This window comes from Nematolebias whitei, chromosome 17 (assembly GCF_014905685.2).
Source record: "Nematolebias whitei isolate Nwh7 chromosome 17, NemWhi1, whole genome shotgun sequence".
Taxonomy (NCBI): domain Eukaryota; kingdom Metazoa; phylum Chordata; class Actinopteri; order Cyprinodontiformes; family Rivulidae; genus Nematolebias; species Nematolebias whitei.
Genome location: NC_056514.1, coordinates 9,019,237 through 9,033,334, shown reverse-complemented (window position 1 = coordinate 9,033,334; position 14,098 = coordinate 9,019,237). Strand labels below are relative to the sequence as shown.

General features: G+C 43.1%; 1 protein-coding gene across 1 annotated transcript; it reads right to left on the bottom strand.

Annotated features, from left to right (window-relative positions):
• Positions 1 to 43: 43 nt before the first annotated feature.
• On the bottom strand, positions 44 to 12,348 carry rbp3 (retinol binding protein 3). The gene is made up of 4 exons (XM_037690733.1): positions 11,149 to 12,348; positions 5,047 to 5,237; positions 4,616 to 4,758; positions 44 to 425 (listed from the first exon to the last, which is right to left on the bottom strand). Exons 1-4 carry the CDS (start codon positions 12,340 to 12,342, stop codon positions 100 to 102), a joined length of 1,854 nt encoding a protein of 617 aa, XP_037546661.1. The 5' UTR covers positions 12,343 to 12,348; the 3' UTR covers positions 44 to 99.
• Between the last annotated feature and the right edge of the window lie 1,750 nt (positions 12,349 to 14,098).

Sequence of the window (14,098 nt, the reverse complement as noted above, 5' to 3'; positions counted from 1 at the left end):
CAATAATCCAGGTAGAAAAATCTAAAAAAGTTAAATCTGGTCCTCTGTCCAGAGGACCAGATTTAACTTTTTTAGATCTCGTTTGACTTGTTCAGCTGTTTATTCTTGGCCTGTGATGTGCTTGTTGAGGATGCCCTTTGCAACTTCGAGGGCAGCATCACTTGATGTGGGAATATGAGGTGTGATACCAGTCCCCTCCCAGGCTGGCCCTGTTGCAGTATCTGAACAGACTGTGGGGATGCTGAGAAAGATGTCACTCTGGCCAACATGAAACACCTTTGGTGGGTGGGAAGCCCCGGCAGTGTTCTCTCCAACTATCATAGCACGGCCCAGTTTTTTCATAATGTAAATGAACTCTTCAGCAGCACCTGAAGTAGCTTTGCTGGTTAAGATGATCAGACTTTTCCTGGAGCCATATCTTGTGCCTGGAAAAAAAAAATATGATGAGGGATTCTAAAGCTAACAAACATTAAAGGGATAAATCAGAATTTTGTAAGTAGCTCTTTGAACAACCTCAGTTTGGAAAAATAGTGGAATTAAAACCATGTTTATTTGGCCAAGTATGTATTTTTTATATACAAGGACTTTAAAATCAAATCAAATTTATTCATATAGCACATTTAAAAACAACTGTCACTGGCCAAAGTGCTGCCCATAATATAAATATTGAGAAGTCAGTACAAAACAGGAGATCATAAAACATAGAAGAATAAAATATAATCTAAAATGAGATAAAAACATAAAATAAAACCAATAAAAGAGGCAGTGAATAAATAGATAAATAAAAGGTCAACTTTCATGTTGTATTAAAAGCCAGTGAGTACAAATGTGTTTTAAGATTAAGCTTAACACGCTAAACACTAAGATTGTAAAACAATATGGCGTATCAAAAAATTATGTCACTCTTGAAGTGGATGAACACTGATATCGTCTATTTACAGGAGACCCACGTGTGTTCTGCAGACAGTGGAAAGTTTGTTTAAAAAATGGTCTGGTCAGGTGTTTCAATCCAATTTTCAGTCCCGATCAAGCGGGGTAGCTATTTGAAGAGTCGTGGCACAGAGGTTAGAGAAGGTGGTCCTGTGATCGGAAGATTGCTGGTTCAACTCCCAGTACTGACAACATCAAAATGTGGGTGGGATAGGTGAAGCACCCACACCTGTCTCTACCCTCATTTGCCCCACTCTGGGCCCTTGAGCAAGGTCCTTAACCCCCACCATCTGCTCCTCCGGTTGCTCTAGATGGCAGCTCTGCTCAATACAGAGGGCTGTGGTAGCTCATGATCTGTGGTTGCATCAGGAAGGGCGTCCGGCGTAAAAATAATTGCTAAGTCTTTGTGCGACTTAGTTCAATGTGGTGACCCCAGACAGAGGGAATAGCTGAAATAAAAATCAAGAAGGGTAGCTATTATGGTTGGCAAGCAGGTACAGTTTACAGCCTTGAGTGTGCATGCTGATACTGTTGGGCGGTATGTTATAGTGGTGGGGAAGTTGTATACACTGCCAGTGATCTTGGTTTCATTATATGCTCCCATGATGACTCTACATTTTTTATAACCTTTTTTCAAACATACCAAATATGTCAACACATAACCTTATAATTGGTGGTGACACAAATTGTGTGCTTTCATCTCTTGATTGTAGTTTGATGGGAAAAACTACTCTGACTAAGTCCGCTCACTCAGTCAATTCATTCCTTGACTCTTATGGCGTGGCTGATGCGTGGTACTTCCATAATCCTATTTTAAGATCCTACTAATTTTTCTCCCCACTTCACAAGACGTACTCCTGAATTGACTTTTTTTTTCTTGATAAATGAACTCTGCTTTTGGTAAAAGAATGTGACTATGGGGCCATGGTCATTTCAGACCATGGTCAACTTATGAAACTGCTTATCCCGGTCACAAATTCAGTATATTATCCGTGGAGATTCATCTCCTTACTTTTTTCTGAGTAAGACTATCAAATTTCTTAAATCTGAAATTAACATTTTTCTTGAAGTTAACTGAACACCAGGAATGCCACTTTGTACTGTCTGGGAGGCATTAAAGGCCTACCTGAGTGGTCAGATAATTTTTTATTGTGCAATCAAACAAACAAAAAAGAAAGGGTTTGGTACGGCTAGGACAGTTAACAGATGAGATATTACAATTAGACAGAGAATATAGCCACTCCCCATCACAGGATCTAATGAAAAAAATGTTTGTTACTCTTAACTGAATTTAATACCTTGTCAGCAGGCAGAATATTTATTCTTTAAATCTAGACAGGGTTACTATAGACACGGTGAAAGGGCTGGGTATCTGCTTGGTGCATCATCTATGGCAGCAGTCAGCCAACCAAACTATATGACTGAGTCATCAGCTCCCTTATCAGACCTGATAATGTTTTAAAAGATCTTAAACGTCCTTCAGTGAATCTTGATCCTGCTGGGGATTTGGAGAGGGAGTTCTATGCAGCTGAGATAATCTCCGCAATCAACGATATGCAAAATGGGAAATCCCCTGGACCAGATGGCTTCCCATCTGAGTTTTATAAGAAATTTTTCAGTCAGGTCATCTGGACAGTTTCTTTTTTTGTGCTGAAACGTTTCACCTTCAATCCGGAAGGCTTCATCAGTCAAGGAAACACAACAAAACTGATTCTTCCTCCAACAGCTTACTCCAAAGTGGAACAAACCAGTTCTGCTTGTGATTAGATGGTCTCTTTGGTACGCCCCTCCTCCATTGCCGGCCCTCTTCCTTGTTGACAGTCTTGTCAAACTGGTTGAAAACAGCAAACTCCATGCTCAATAATCCAGGTATAAAATCCAACATTCTGGACAACATTCAGTCAGGTCCAGATGTCCTGACTGAAAAATTTTGGATTTTATACATGGATTATTGAGCATGGACTTTGATATCAGGCTATAAATTTAATCTTCAAAAGAGCGAGATGATGCTTGTGACCTCTATGGAAAAGAAAATCTTAGACACTGTTCTTTTTGAAATTAGTTTAAAAAAAAATTACTTTTACATTTGTACAGAAGTTTAATATTCTCAAGTCAGTTTTTCAGATATTTGTAGCTGAGACATTTTGTGAGGTAACTCTGATTGTTTTCTTTTATTACCCTCTAAGCATTTTGTGGTTAAGATTTTGGAATGCAGGTCTGATAGGGGAGGGCCCTCAGCAAGATCTATACACTGCTCAATTCATACCATGAGACCAGTATGGACTCCCTTAAACTTAAATGGGAAACGGACTTGAAGGAATCCATATCAGACTCAATCTGGCGAAAGATCATTAAAAACATTTACTCATCCTCAATCTGTCTTGGACGTGCTGTAATTTAATTCAAGGTAGTACACCAGCTGCACTGGTCCAAAGACAAGCTGTCCAAAATCAAAGCCAACCTGGACCCCACATGTAATCTTTGTAAACAAACTCCAGCTATGCTCCTGCATACATTCTCGACCTGTCCCAAACTGCAAACCTTTTGGCTATCTATTTTTGACACCTTCTCTGGGATATGTGGGAAAACTTTTCAGTGTGGTCCCTGTGCATACATCCTTCAGCAAGTACGAGAAGGATGGGATTGCTTTTGGTTCTCTTCTGTCCAGAAGACTTGTTTTGTGCAATTGGGAATGCCTTGGGGTCCTCCCAGAAGAGCTGGAAGATGTGGCTGTGGAAAAAGATATCTGGGCCTCCCTTCTCAAGCTGCTGCCCCAGCAACCCAACTTCAGAACAAGCGGGAAGTGCCCTCTAATTTCTCGTGATGGGAATTGAAGAAACAGAATTTTATTTTATGAGAGCCACCATGTTGTCTTTATGGAAACACTGGGGAAGTGCAGATTTATCCAAATATTGATCCTGTAAATTGCATTGTTGGGAATGCATAGGAAGTCCATGCTCAATAATCCAGGGATAAAATCCAACAATGTTCAGTCAGGTCATCTGGACAGTTTCTTTTTTGTGCTGAGACCTTTCACCTTCTGTCGAAAGGGCTTCATCAGTCTGAGAAAACACCAAACAAAACTGATTCTCCACCAACAGCTAAACCAAAGTGGAAAAAAAACCCAGTTATGTTGGTGCTAAGATGGTCCCTGGGACACACCCTCTCTTCCAGTACCTTCCCTCTCCCTTGTCGACAGATCAGAGTAATAGTTTAATTTGTCCATATATCTATTCATCTATCCATCCATTATTATTACCTCCTTTTTCCTTTCTGTATCACAAGGGTTGCTGGTGCCCATATCCAGAAATCTCTGTGCGAGAGGTGTGATACACCCTGGACAGGTCGCAAGTCCATTACAGGCCCAAACAAAACAACCGACTATTTACACTGTCAATCACATCTAGGGATAATTTACAGTTTTCAATGAGTATCAGATTTATAATATTGATTCTAAAATATGACTCACTGCTTGAAATTTAATATTTTAACATACAGCAGCAAGTTAAGAACTAAGTAAATTTACAAAAGTAAAGACGCAAGACTTAAAGTTTGTGCTGGAACCAAATGATAGGAAACATTGGTCTCTTTCTGGCTTCAACTTCTGGGGTTACATCATATGTCTATCAATATGCAGACTTTGGCTTTAGATTTTAAGAAAGTGGCCAACATTAAGAGGCTTTACCAGTAAGCTCTGACAGGGTTAGTAGCTCAGTAGTGGTACCAGATGGTCTCTCATAGAGCTTGTCCAACAGAATCTGCTTGTCCCCATCAAAGAAGTAGGAGCAGAAACCTGCAATGGCTGTTGTTGATCCTCCAAGGTTCTTCCTGCAAGTCAAATCAAAAGAAGGCAAAAAAAGAAGCATCGCAACGGTTGAAATAATTAAAAAAAACTATATATTACTGATGACATCTTCCTTAATGGTGGCAAAAATACAAATATTTCATACAAATACAAAAATAATTTTTGAACTGGTAATAATTTCTAATGTATTGATGTATACAATAAATAAAACCCCATGAATCTATCTTTAGATGTGGATCTATGATTTTCATCAGCATGAATGGGACTTTTATTTGTCAAAATGACCATACACCATGCATCATATTACTCACCTGAGGTCAATGATCATAGCATTTGTGTTGACAACTTTCTTCCAGACGTTCTCAACAATAATCTGGGCAATTGGTTTGACCTCCTCAAAGTCTCCGAACATGTCAAAACGCAGGTAGCCAATGTTGTTTTCAAATACATCAGTGTGGAAAGAGACTTTGATCAGATCAGTGTACATCTCTGGAGAAAAATGCTGTAAAATGAGCACCACTTTAGAATTTACAATGCAAGCACAACATGGAATGTAGACAAAATTTATACATGTTTTCTTATTTGCTTCAAAAATTGTATGTTTTACATTCTGTTTCCCTAAAACTGATTTTATTTATTTGAAGCTGTTACTAATTTGGTACTGACTTTCTTTAGGAAAATGCATTTTAGGTTAAAAAATTCCAATGAAAATTTTAAACATTTTATTATTTTCCCTATCCAGAACGTTTGACTTAAGCCCATATTTCACTGGGCTGCAACTGTTCATGACTAGTTGGTGAACTGCATTCACCAAGGAGTGTTCAATATGTCTTGAAATGTTTGCAAAAGTTCTCAATTTCCTCATGTGAGGCATGAAGAATTGTCACTTGTGTTTTGCATACATTCAAAAAACATTATTTTAAAATAATTTGTGCAAAATAGTCACAAATTGATTATGAGAACCTCCAGCCCAACTCAAGAGCTGTATGTGACACCTGCAAGGATCTCTCTTGGCTGAAAGCATGTTCATTACTAAAAACTCCACTGTTTATAAAATTTAAATCAACTGGTCTAAATATAGTAATATTCATTTTAAAAGCCTACTGCAATTCATTAAATCTTAAATGTACAGTTGGTACCCAAATCAAGCTAAGGCAGGTATGATAAGCAATAAAATAATGCATAAGGCTTACACTTTTGTAAGTCATGCAAATGTAAAGCTGCGTTCTATTTCGTATAGGCTTCGCCCTTTAAGAGCTGTCGCTGGTGGGTTTTATCCCCAAGGCGCTCAGTGCTGCACTGAAAACTTGAGTCCACGCCCACCTGCTGTGTGGGCCTCTCCCCCGGTCCATATAAATTACTGAGAGACCGGGAATCGGCTCCCATTTTTTCTTCAGCCAGCTAGCTAGCACTGTCAGAAGAACAAAGAAGGAAAGTTGTCCAGCTTTGACCGGCACAACCTTTGCTAAAGCTGCCTGGGTCTCCGCCACGCCAACCTCAACCCGTCCCGGTGAGCTCTTCCTCCCCGAGGAGAAGCAGACGAGCAGCCTTGGAGCAGGCAGAATATTTGCCCCGAGCCAAGCCTGGCGGGTGGCACTTGGGAGAAAACACTTCCAGGATGGACCAGCAACCTGTCCCTCCAGGGAAGCATGACCAGAGGGTGACAAGGTCTCTAACCGAGCTCACCAGTGATCATCCCAGATGGCCGCAGCAAACAACAATGTTGCCCTGCTGGCATCTCGAAGAGGCTTGAAGAAGCAGACCTGCTGGAGGAGACAAAGAGCTCTCTCTGTAAAGCTGCTGATGTCAGCTTAAACATGTGCAACCTCTGTGATTTGCCTGTCCCGCATCACCGCCTGGATGACCATGATCCAGAGGATCACTTGGCTCCGCCTCTCGCCATCCGTGTCCGAGAGGCTGCAGAAAGACCTGCTGGAGGGCCCCATCACCCCAGAGGCGCTGTTCGGGGCCAACTTCAGGACCATCCTTGAGGAATCGCAGAGGTCCGAGGAGGTCTCAGAGGCTGTACATCGTCTGGTGACATCACAGTCCATCTGCCCCTCTGGCCGCTGGAGGGACCGCCTTGGCCAGCAACGGCACCAGAGGTGCTCCACAGTTGTGGCAGCGATTTCACGCCCCACTCCTCCGCCGGCCCCCTCCACCAGGTAACAGATCCTTGAGGGGAAGGTATGTGTTTTTTTGATGATGTATGTTTTGATATAAAACAGAAACACCTCTGAAAGTTTTTTCATCTGAGTCTGTCAGATCAGCTGATCTCTCAGCTGCCTCTCTTCACACATTCCCCAAACAGATCGAGCGAGTAACCTCTAAACAGCGTTTTAAAAGGCACTGCAGTTCAATAAATATCACAACACTCGTCTGCCACATCAGCTAAAATGATGTTTTTTCAGCAGACCGAGTCTGGTAAAATTCCTCGTCTCTCAGCCAGAGCCTATTTTTAATTTCTGCTGTTTTTCTGCCCACTCACAGCGCAGCGGGGGTAAACACGTTTCTCCACGACAGCTGCAGCCTCCACCGAAACGGCGTCTCACTCAGAAGCGCTCACACCTCCTTCGGTGCGCGCCGACTCACCTCATCTCTATGTGAGACCGCAGCCTGGGCCCAGCACAGAGGCACACATACAGCCTTTTTTCTGTCGGAGCCCCCATTGGGTTCCCCTAGAGAACCTCCGGAGCAAGTGATGGCAGTAAGGATTTTTTAGTATGGTTGACTTTCATGAGAAACATGACAAAACACGAATGCGTGCCCACTCTCCGAGCACTTCTCAGAGTGGCAGCGAGTGTGTTCCCTGGACAGATGGATGGACTATCTGATCAGAAGGGGTTACACGCTACAGTTCGCAACTCAACCCCCACCATTTCAGAGGGATTATAGAGACGGTTCTGTCTTCTCCAGAACAGAGCTCATCTCTCCAGTCAGAAGTTCAGGAATTTCTGACGAAAAATGTGTTTTTCAGAGCTCCCAACAGCTGCTGGACTTCACCAGAACGACTGGTTTTTACCTCCATAGATCTGAAGAGTGCATATTTCACATTTTCATCATCCTGAAACACCCCACGCACGTTCTCGAAATGCGTGGAGACAGCTTTGCAGTCGTTACACGTGGCAGGAATGAGAAATCCTTTTATCTGGACGATCGGCTCTTATTAGCTCGGTCCAGTTAGAAAGCTGTCACATAGACCAAAACACTAGTGTTACACCTGCTAACCTGGGGTTTCTATAAACTGGAAAAAACTTCTGTTTGTCCGTCCAAGATGATTGTTTATCTGGAAGTGGAGCTAACTCAACTACATTGAGGGCCATTTATCACAGCTGAGAGCCGAAGCTCTGTCAGCTCAGCTCCACTGTGTCAAACCCGGCTCCGCCGTGTTAAACCCTGTACCATAGTGACAGTTCTACCTGTCATGCGACTCCTGGGAAGATGTCAGCGGCCCACATTGTGGTTCCGTTGGACCTACTTCACATGAGACGCCTTCAGAGATGGTTCGCCCGCCTGCGCATAGATCCTGTGCGCCAGAAGAGGTGGATTATCTTTGTGCCCCCCTCCGTGAGAAATTTCTGAATCACTGGGGAAACCTCCTCATTCTGTCAGAGGGAGTTCCCAATAGCAGACCTACGTCACACGTCTCACTTTTCACAGACGCGTTCCTGTCAAGCTGGGAGGAATGTGTCTGTCCCAAGCAGTGGGATCACAGTGGCTGGACCACATGTCGCTTCACATAAATGTGCTAGAATGTTTTTTTCACGGTCTGAAACGTGATTCAGCATTTTGCCCCTGCTGCGGGATCAGCATGTTCTGATCCACACAGACAACAAATGACGACAGCTTACATACACCGTCAGGGAGGTGTGCGCTCAGCCCAACTGTTATGCATCGCGAAACAGCTGTTGTGTTGGCTGCACAGGAACCTGCTCTCCATCAGAGCAGTGTACTTTCCCAGCGTTCCTGAACAGGCGAGCGGATATCATGTCGAGGGGCGGTCCCCGCCACAGAGACTAGAGCCTCCATCCCGAGCTGTTTTTCTCGTTTTTTTGGAGCAGTTTTTGGTCGAGCAGCAGTGGATCTGTAAGCCACAAGGGAGAACGCCCATTGCTAATTATGGTTTTCACTGAGCCCACGAGACGACCCACCGTTAGGAGTGGATGCCTTCGCTTACAGCCCGTGGCCAAAAAATGCTCCTTTATGCATTCCCTTCAGTCCTGCTGATATCACGGACCCTGGACCGGGTCCGGGAGGAAGAACTGTCAGTCATCCTCATAGCTCCTGAATGCATATGCGCTCCGTGGTTCCCGAATCTGCAGCGACTGATATCGGGTCAGCTGTGGAAACTGTTTTGAGGGGGCACTCTCCTCCAGGCAGGAAGAGCGATCAGGATTTACCCAGAAATAGGTCAGCATCTTTGGGTCTGTCTGCTGAACAGATCCGTTTAGAAAAGATGGGCCTCCTACAGCATGTGGTGCATATGTTCAGGGCGCACAAGCTGCTTTCACCACAACGTTGTACACATCAAGTGGACAGCTTTTCTCAGTGTTGGTGCACGGAGAAAGGTGTAGAGGCCATCTCATGTCCACTAGGTGGCATTCTGTCCTTTCTGCAGCAGCGAACAGGGATCTAGTGTTCAGCACAATTAAGACTTATGCTGCAGCTATTTCTCCCTGTCACAAGGTTTCGGTGACAGAACAGTTTTTAATCGCCCCTTGATGAAGCGCTTCCTGAAAGGTTTACGGAGACACAGACCGGTGTCACGTCCACTAGCTCCACAGTGAGACCTATTGATGGTCTTGCATGCTCTGATCAAAGCTCCTTGTGAGCCTTTAGATCAGGTTTTACTTAAATTTCTGTCATTTAAAACTGCCCTGCTGTTAGCTCTGACGTTGGCAAAGAGAGTGAATGATTGTCTGCTCTCTCTGTTGCTCCCTCATGTCTCAGAATTCAAGCTGACAGCAGTTCAGTTGTACTGCGTTTTAACCCTGCTCTGAAAAGCATCACAAGCTCACTCTGATTGAGAGTGATAACCTTGGATGGGTTTTTATCCTCTTCCTCATAATTCTAAGGAGGAAGCAACATCTCACCTCCTTCTGTCCTATGCGCGCATTTTTTCATGTTACGTGGTGCACACGACTGCACTGCGCCGTTTTCAGCGTATGTTGGTGTATTACTGGGACAGCTCTTCAGGACGTCCTCTACCCACCCAGCGCCTCTCACACTGGTTGTGTGAGGCTATTTCTGAAGCTTACAGTTCATCTGGACTCTATCCTCCAGAGAATCTCGGCGCATTCCACCAGAGGGTTTTCATCCTCCATGGCTCTGCATGGAGGGATGACAGTGGAGGATATTTGTATGGCGGCTGCCTGGTCATCATCATATTCAATTATTCGTTTTTATCTACGTGATGTTTCTACTTTCTCCATGACCCATTCTGTTCTCAGGGTTCTGACAGAATGATTATTATTTGTTTCATGGAGCTTCACTTTTGAGCTCACACCTGCCTGCATGCAGTCGCAATGTGAGATATTTATTATCAGTCACAAGTTCATGACTGCTGATTTTATCGTTATTAATCGGTTCATCCTGTGGAGCTGTTGGTCTGCTCTGTTCATCGTTACACTGCTACAATTTGTATCCTCCGTTGTTCCTATTCAAAGCAGCAGATCTGCTATCTCAGCCCTTTTCCTCACCAGAGATTTTCTCCAGTGTGCTCCTGCACATGGAGCACGCAATTACGCAGCGCGTAATTACGCACACAGAAGGCTGAGTGATGAAATTTATTTTGTGCAAGCAGGTGCTTCATGTTGTGTCTGAATGGACCCAGTGAGGCATAGACTACATCCTGCTTCGCCTTTAACCCACCAGCGACAGCCTTAAATGGCGAAGCCTATATGAAATAGAACATTGGTTACGTACTGTAACCCCAGATTCTATGAGTATAGGCGTAGCCCTTTAAGCGCGGGGCCTCACTGGTTCCTAAATGGCTGAAGAAAAAAGCTATTTGGTAGCCGATTCCTGGTCTCACCGTAATTTATACAGACCGGGGGAGAGGCCCACACAGCAGGTGGGCGTGGACAAAAGTTTTCAGTGCAGCGCTGAGCGCCTTAGAGATAAAACCCACCAGCAACAGCTCTTAAAGGGCTACGCCTATATTCATAGAATCTGGGGTTACAGTACGTAACCAACAATTTTCAGAAATGGTTTGAAAAACACTTTAATTTTACTGAGACTTCAGTTAAAGATTTGCCTATTTTCTCACAATTTTGAAATGCCAACTTAGCCCACTTGCAGCCCAGTGAAATAAAACCTTTAATTTTAAGGGGGAAAACAAAGAAAGAAAACAAACTGTAGCGATCACACATATTGTTTACACTCTAAAATTAAATGTTACTGGATCAACTTACCATTGTTGGCAGGGATGTGATGTTTCTGGTGGTCTTCAGGAATTTATCTCCAGAAATTTTTTGAAGTTCGGCAGACAGCTTTGTCTCCAGATCTTTTGTGGAGACAACCATGCTGAACTCACCATTTGCTAGAAGTTCTTTCAGCTTCTTTGCCACATTTTCCCCAGCATTTTTGAAGGCATAGTTGTTCAAAATCAGGGTGGCTGATTCCTCAACGATGGCTGGAACTAGGGTACGTAGGTGGATAATCTTGATAGCGGTAGCAAGAGCGTCTTCTGCATTAACAACCACATTTGGGGTTACTCCCATGAGCTCCCAGCTGGAGCCTGTAATGGGGTTGATGGACTTGGCAGTAGGTACAGTAACATAGAAGTCAGTGTCACCCACTTTGAATTTACTAAGTTTAATTGAACCTCCAGCTGTCTTCTCGCCCACAATGGTTGCCCTCTTCAAGTTCTGAAGGCAGTATGCAACATCTTCAGCAATGCCCTTTGTATTTTTACTTGTGAGGATGATCAGGGGCTTGTGTAGGCTGTATCTCTGTCCCAGCAGGGTGGGCAATGAAAAGAGCTTAGTGGTGGTGTTTGAGAGTCGGTCGTAAATGGTGTCAATGTGAATCAGAGGCTCAGCTTTGGTGAAGTAAGACACAATGTAGGAGATACCTGAAATATCCCCTCTGCTGGTGTAACGTAGATCAAATATTAGAGCAGAGGTGGGTAAGATTTTATTCCAGACTAGGTCGACAAGCAAAGGGCCAACCTTGTCAGCAGCCTCTTCTCCGAGGATGTTATCAATCCTCAAGTAGCCAATGTTGCCATCCAAAATGTCTAGCTTCATGGATGTCTGGAGAACAGCAACAAGCTGGTCAGGAGGCAGGGAAGGGATCTGTGGAAGAACAGCTGGAACGTAGTTTGGCTCATAGGTGACCCTCAGGCGAGGATCACTGATTGTGGTTTGGACTCCACCGCTCAAGACACTGGCCAACGATTCACTGTCTGGGATGTTAAGGACTTTGGTGTTGCTTGAAGCTGCTTCAATAGCCTCCTTCATCCCCACCAGCTTCTCTGGAGAGCAGTAACTGTCCATGACGATTTTTGCCAGATCCACAATAAGGCTGGGTGAAAATGATGCTTCCAAAAAAGAAACATTTGCTAAAATTAGTAGAGATGCCACCAAAAGATGAATTGTTGCCATTTTTGATCGTTTTATCAGACAAAAAGTCTGTGGACTTCAAGTGGAGCCAAACCTCGTTCTCCAAAGAGGTTCTTTGACAACTGGAGCTGCTTTGGCAGCAAGGTTTTTGTTAACACATTCATAAGAGGATTTACTCCACAAAACGTCTAATAGTATTACCCCAAGGATTTCTGTAAGACAAGTATGAAATATTGATGTAACAGCAAAAGAGTTTTGGCAGAAATTGTGGTATTTACGTAACGTAGTCTGGTCAGGTGTTAAAGGTCTCTTGTGCCGGATTAAACAACGTTTTATAACTTGGAAAAATCCAGAAGGAAATTAAAGGCCTAGTATTGTTTGAAGGAACAGAAATCTCCTGCTGCCTTTCATGCCAGAGTTTTGACTATAATAATCATAAATATATGTATTAAGATAAAAAATGAAGGTGCAGCCATTTTATGTAAGTCTTGCATAATTCACAATAACTTGTAGATTATGTTGTGATTTCCATTCAACTACCACATAAAAGTTAGCTCAGAATCTAAAAAGTGGCAGTTATAGACATTTTTGGTACATTGGTGCTTGAAAGTTTGTGAACCCTTTGAAATGTTCTAGATTTCTGCATAAATCAGCATCATCAGATGTTCACAGCAGTCCTAAAAATAGAGAACCCAGTTAAACAAATGAGACAAAATATTAAACTTGTTCATTTATTTATTGAGGAATTCAATATTACATATTTGTGATGGTAAAAGTATGTGAACCTCTAGGATTATTAGATAATCTGAAGGTGAAATTAGAGTCAGGTGTTTTCAATCAGTAGAAGATGATCAGGTTTGACACCCTGTTTGATTTAAAGAACAGGATCTATCAAAGTCTGCTCTTCTAAACATGTTTGTGGAAGTGGATCATGAAGGAACAAAGGAGATTTCTGAGGAGCTCAGAAAAAGAGTTGTTGATGCTCATCAGGCTGGAAAATGTTACAAAACATCTGTAAAGAGTTTGGACTCCACCAATCCACAGTCACACAGATTGTGAACAAATGGAGGAACTTCAAGAGCATTGTTACCCTCCCCAGGAGTGGTGGACCATCAAAGATCACTCCAAGGTGTGGAATAGTCTGTGAGGTCACAGAGGACCTCAGGGTAACTTCTAACAACTGAAGGTCTCTCTCACATTGACTCATGTCGATGTTCATGAGTCCACCATCAGGAGAACTCTGAACAACAATGGTTCATGGCAGGTTGAAGGAGAAACACACTGCTCTTCAAAAACAACATGGCTGCTCATCTGCGGTTTGATAAAGATCACGTGGACAAGACAGAAGACTGTTGGATGAATGTTTTGTGGACGATGAGACCAAAATAAACTTTTTGGTTTAAATGAAAAGAGTTATGTTTGGAGAAAGAAAACTGCATTCCTGCAGAAGAACCTGATCCCATCTGTGGAACATGGTGGAGGTAGTATCATGGTTTGGGCCTGTCTTGATACATCTGGACCAGGATGGCTTGTCATCATTGATGGAACAATGAATTCTGAATTATATCAGAGAATTCTAAAGGAAGATGTTAGAACATCTGTTTGTGAACTGGATCTAAGAGAAGGTGGGTCATGCAGCAACACAATGACCCTAAACACACAAGTAGTTCTACCAAAGAATGTTCAAGAAGAATAAAGTTCATGTTTTGGAACGGACAAGTCAAAGTCCTGACCTTAATCTAATCCAGATGTTGTGGAAGGACCTGAAGCAGCAGTTAATGTGAGGAAACCACCATCA

Bases quoted from the DNA above. Each gene is read 5' to 3' on its own strand.
- rbp3 (XM_037690733.1), bottom strand. From the start codon at position 12,342: ATGGCAACAATTCATCTTTTGGTGGCATCTCTACTAATTTTAGCAAAT. The intron at 4,759-5,046 runs GTGAGTAATATG...TTTGACTTGCAG, and splicing joins GCTATGATCATTGACCTCAG to GAAGAACCTTGGAGGATCAA. The intron at 426-4,615 runs GTAAAGCCTCTT...TTTTTTTTCCAG, and splicing joins AACCCTGTCAGAGCTTACTG to GCACAAGATATGGCTCCAGG.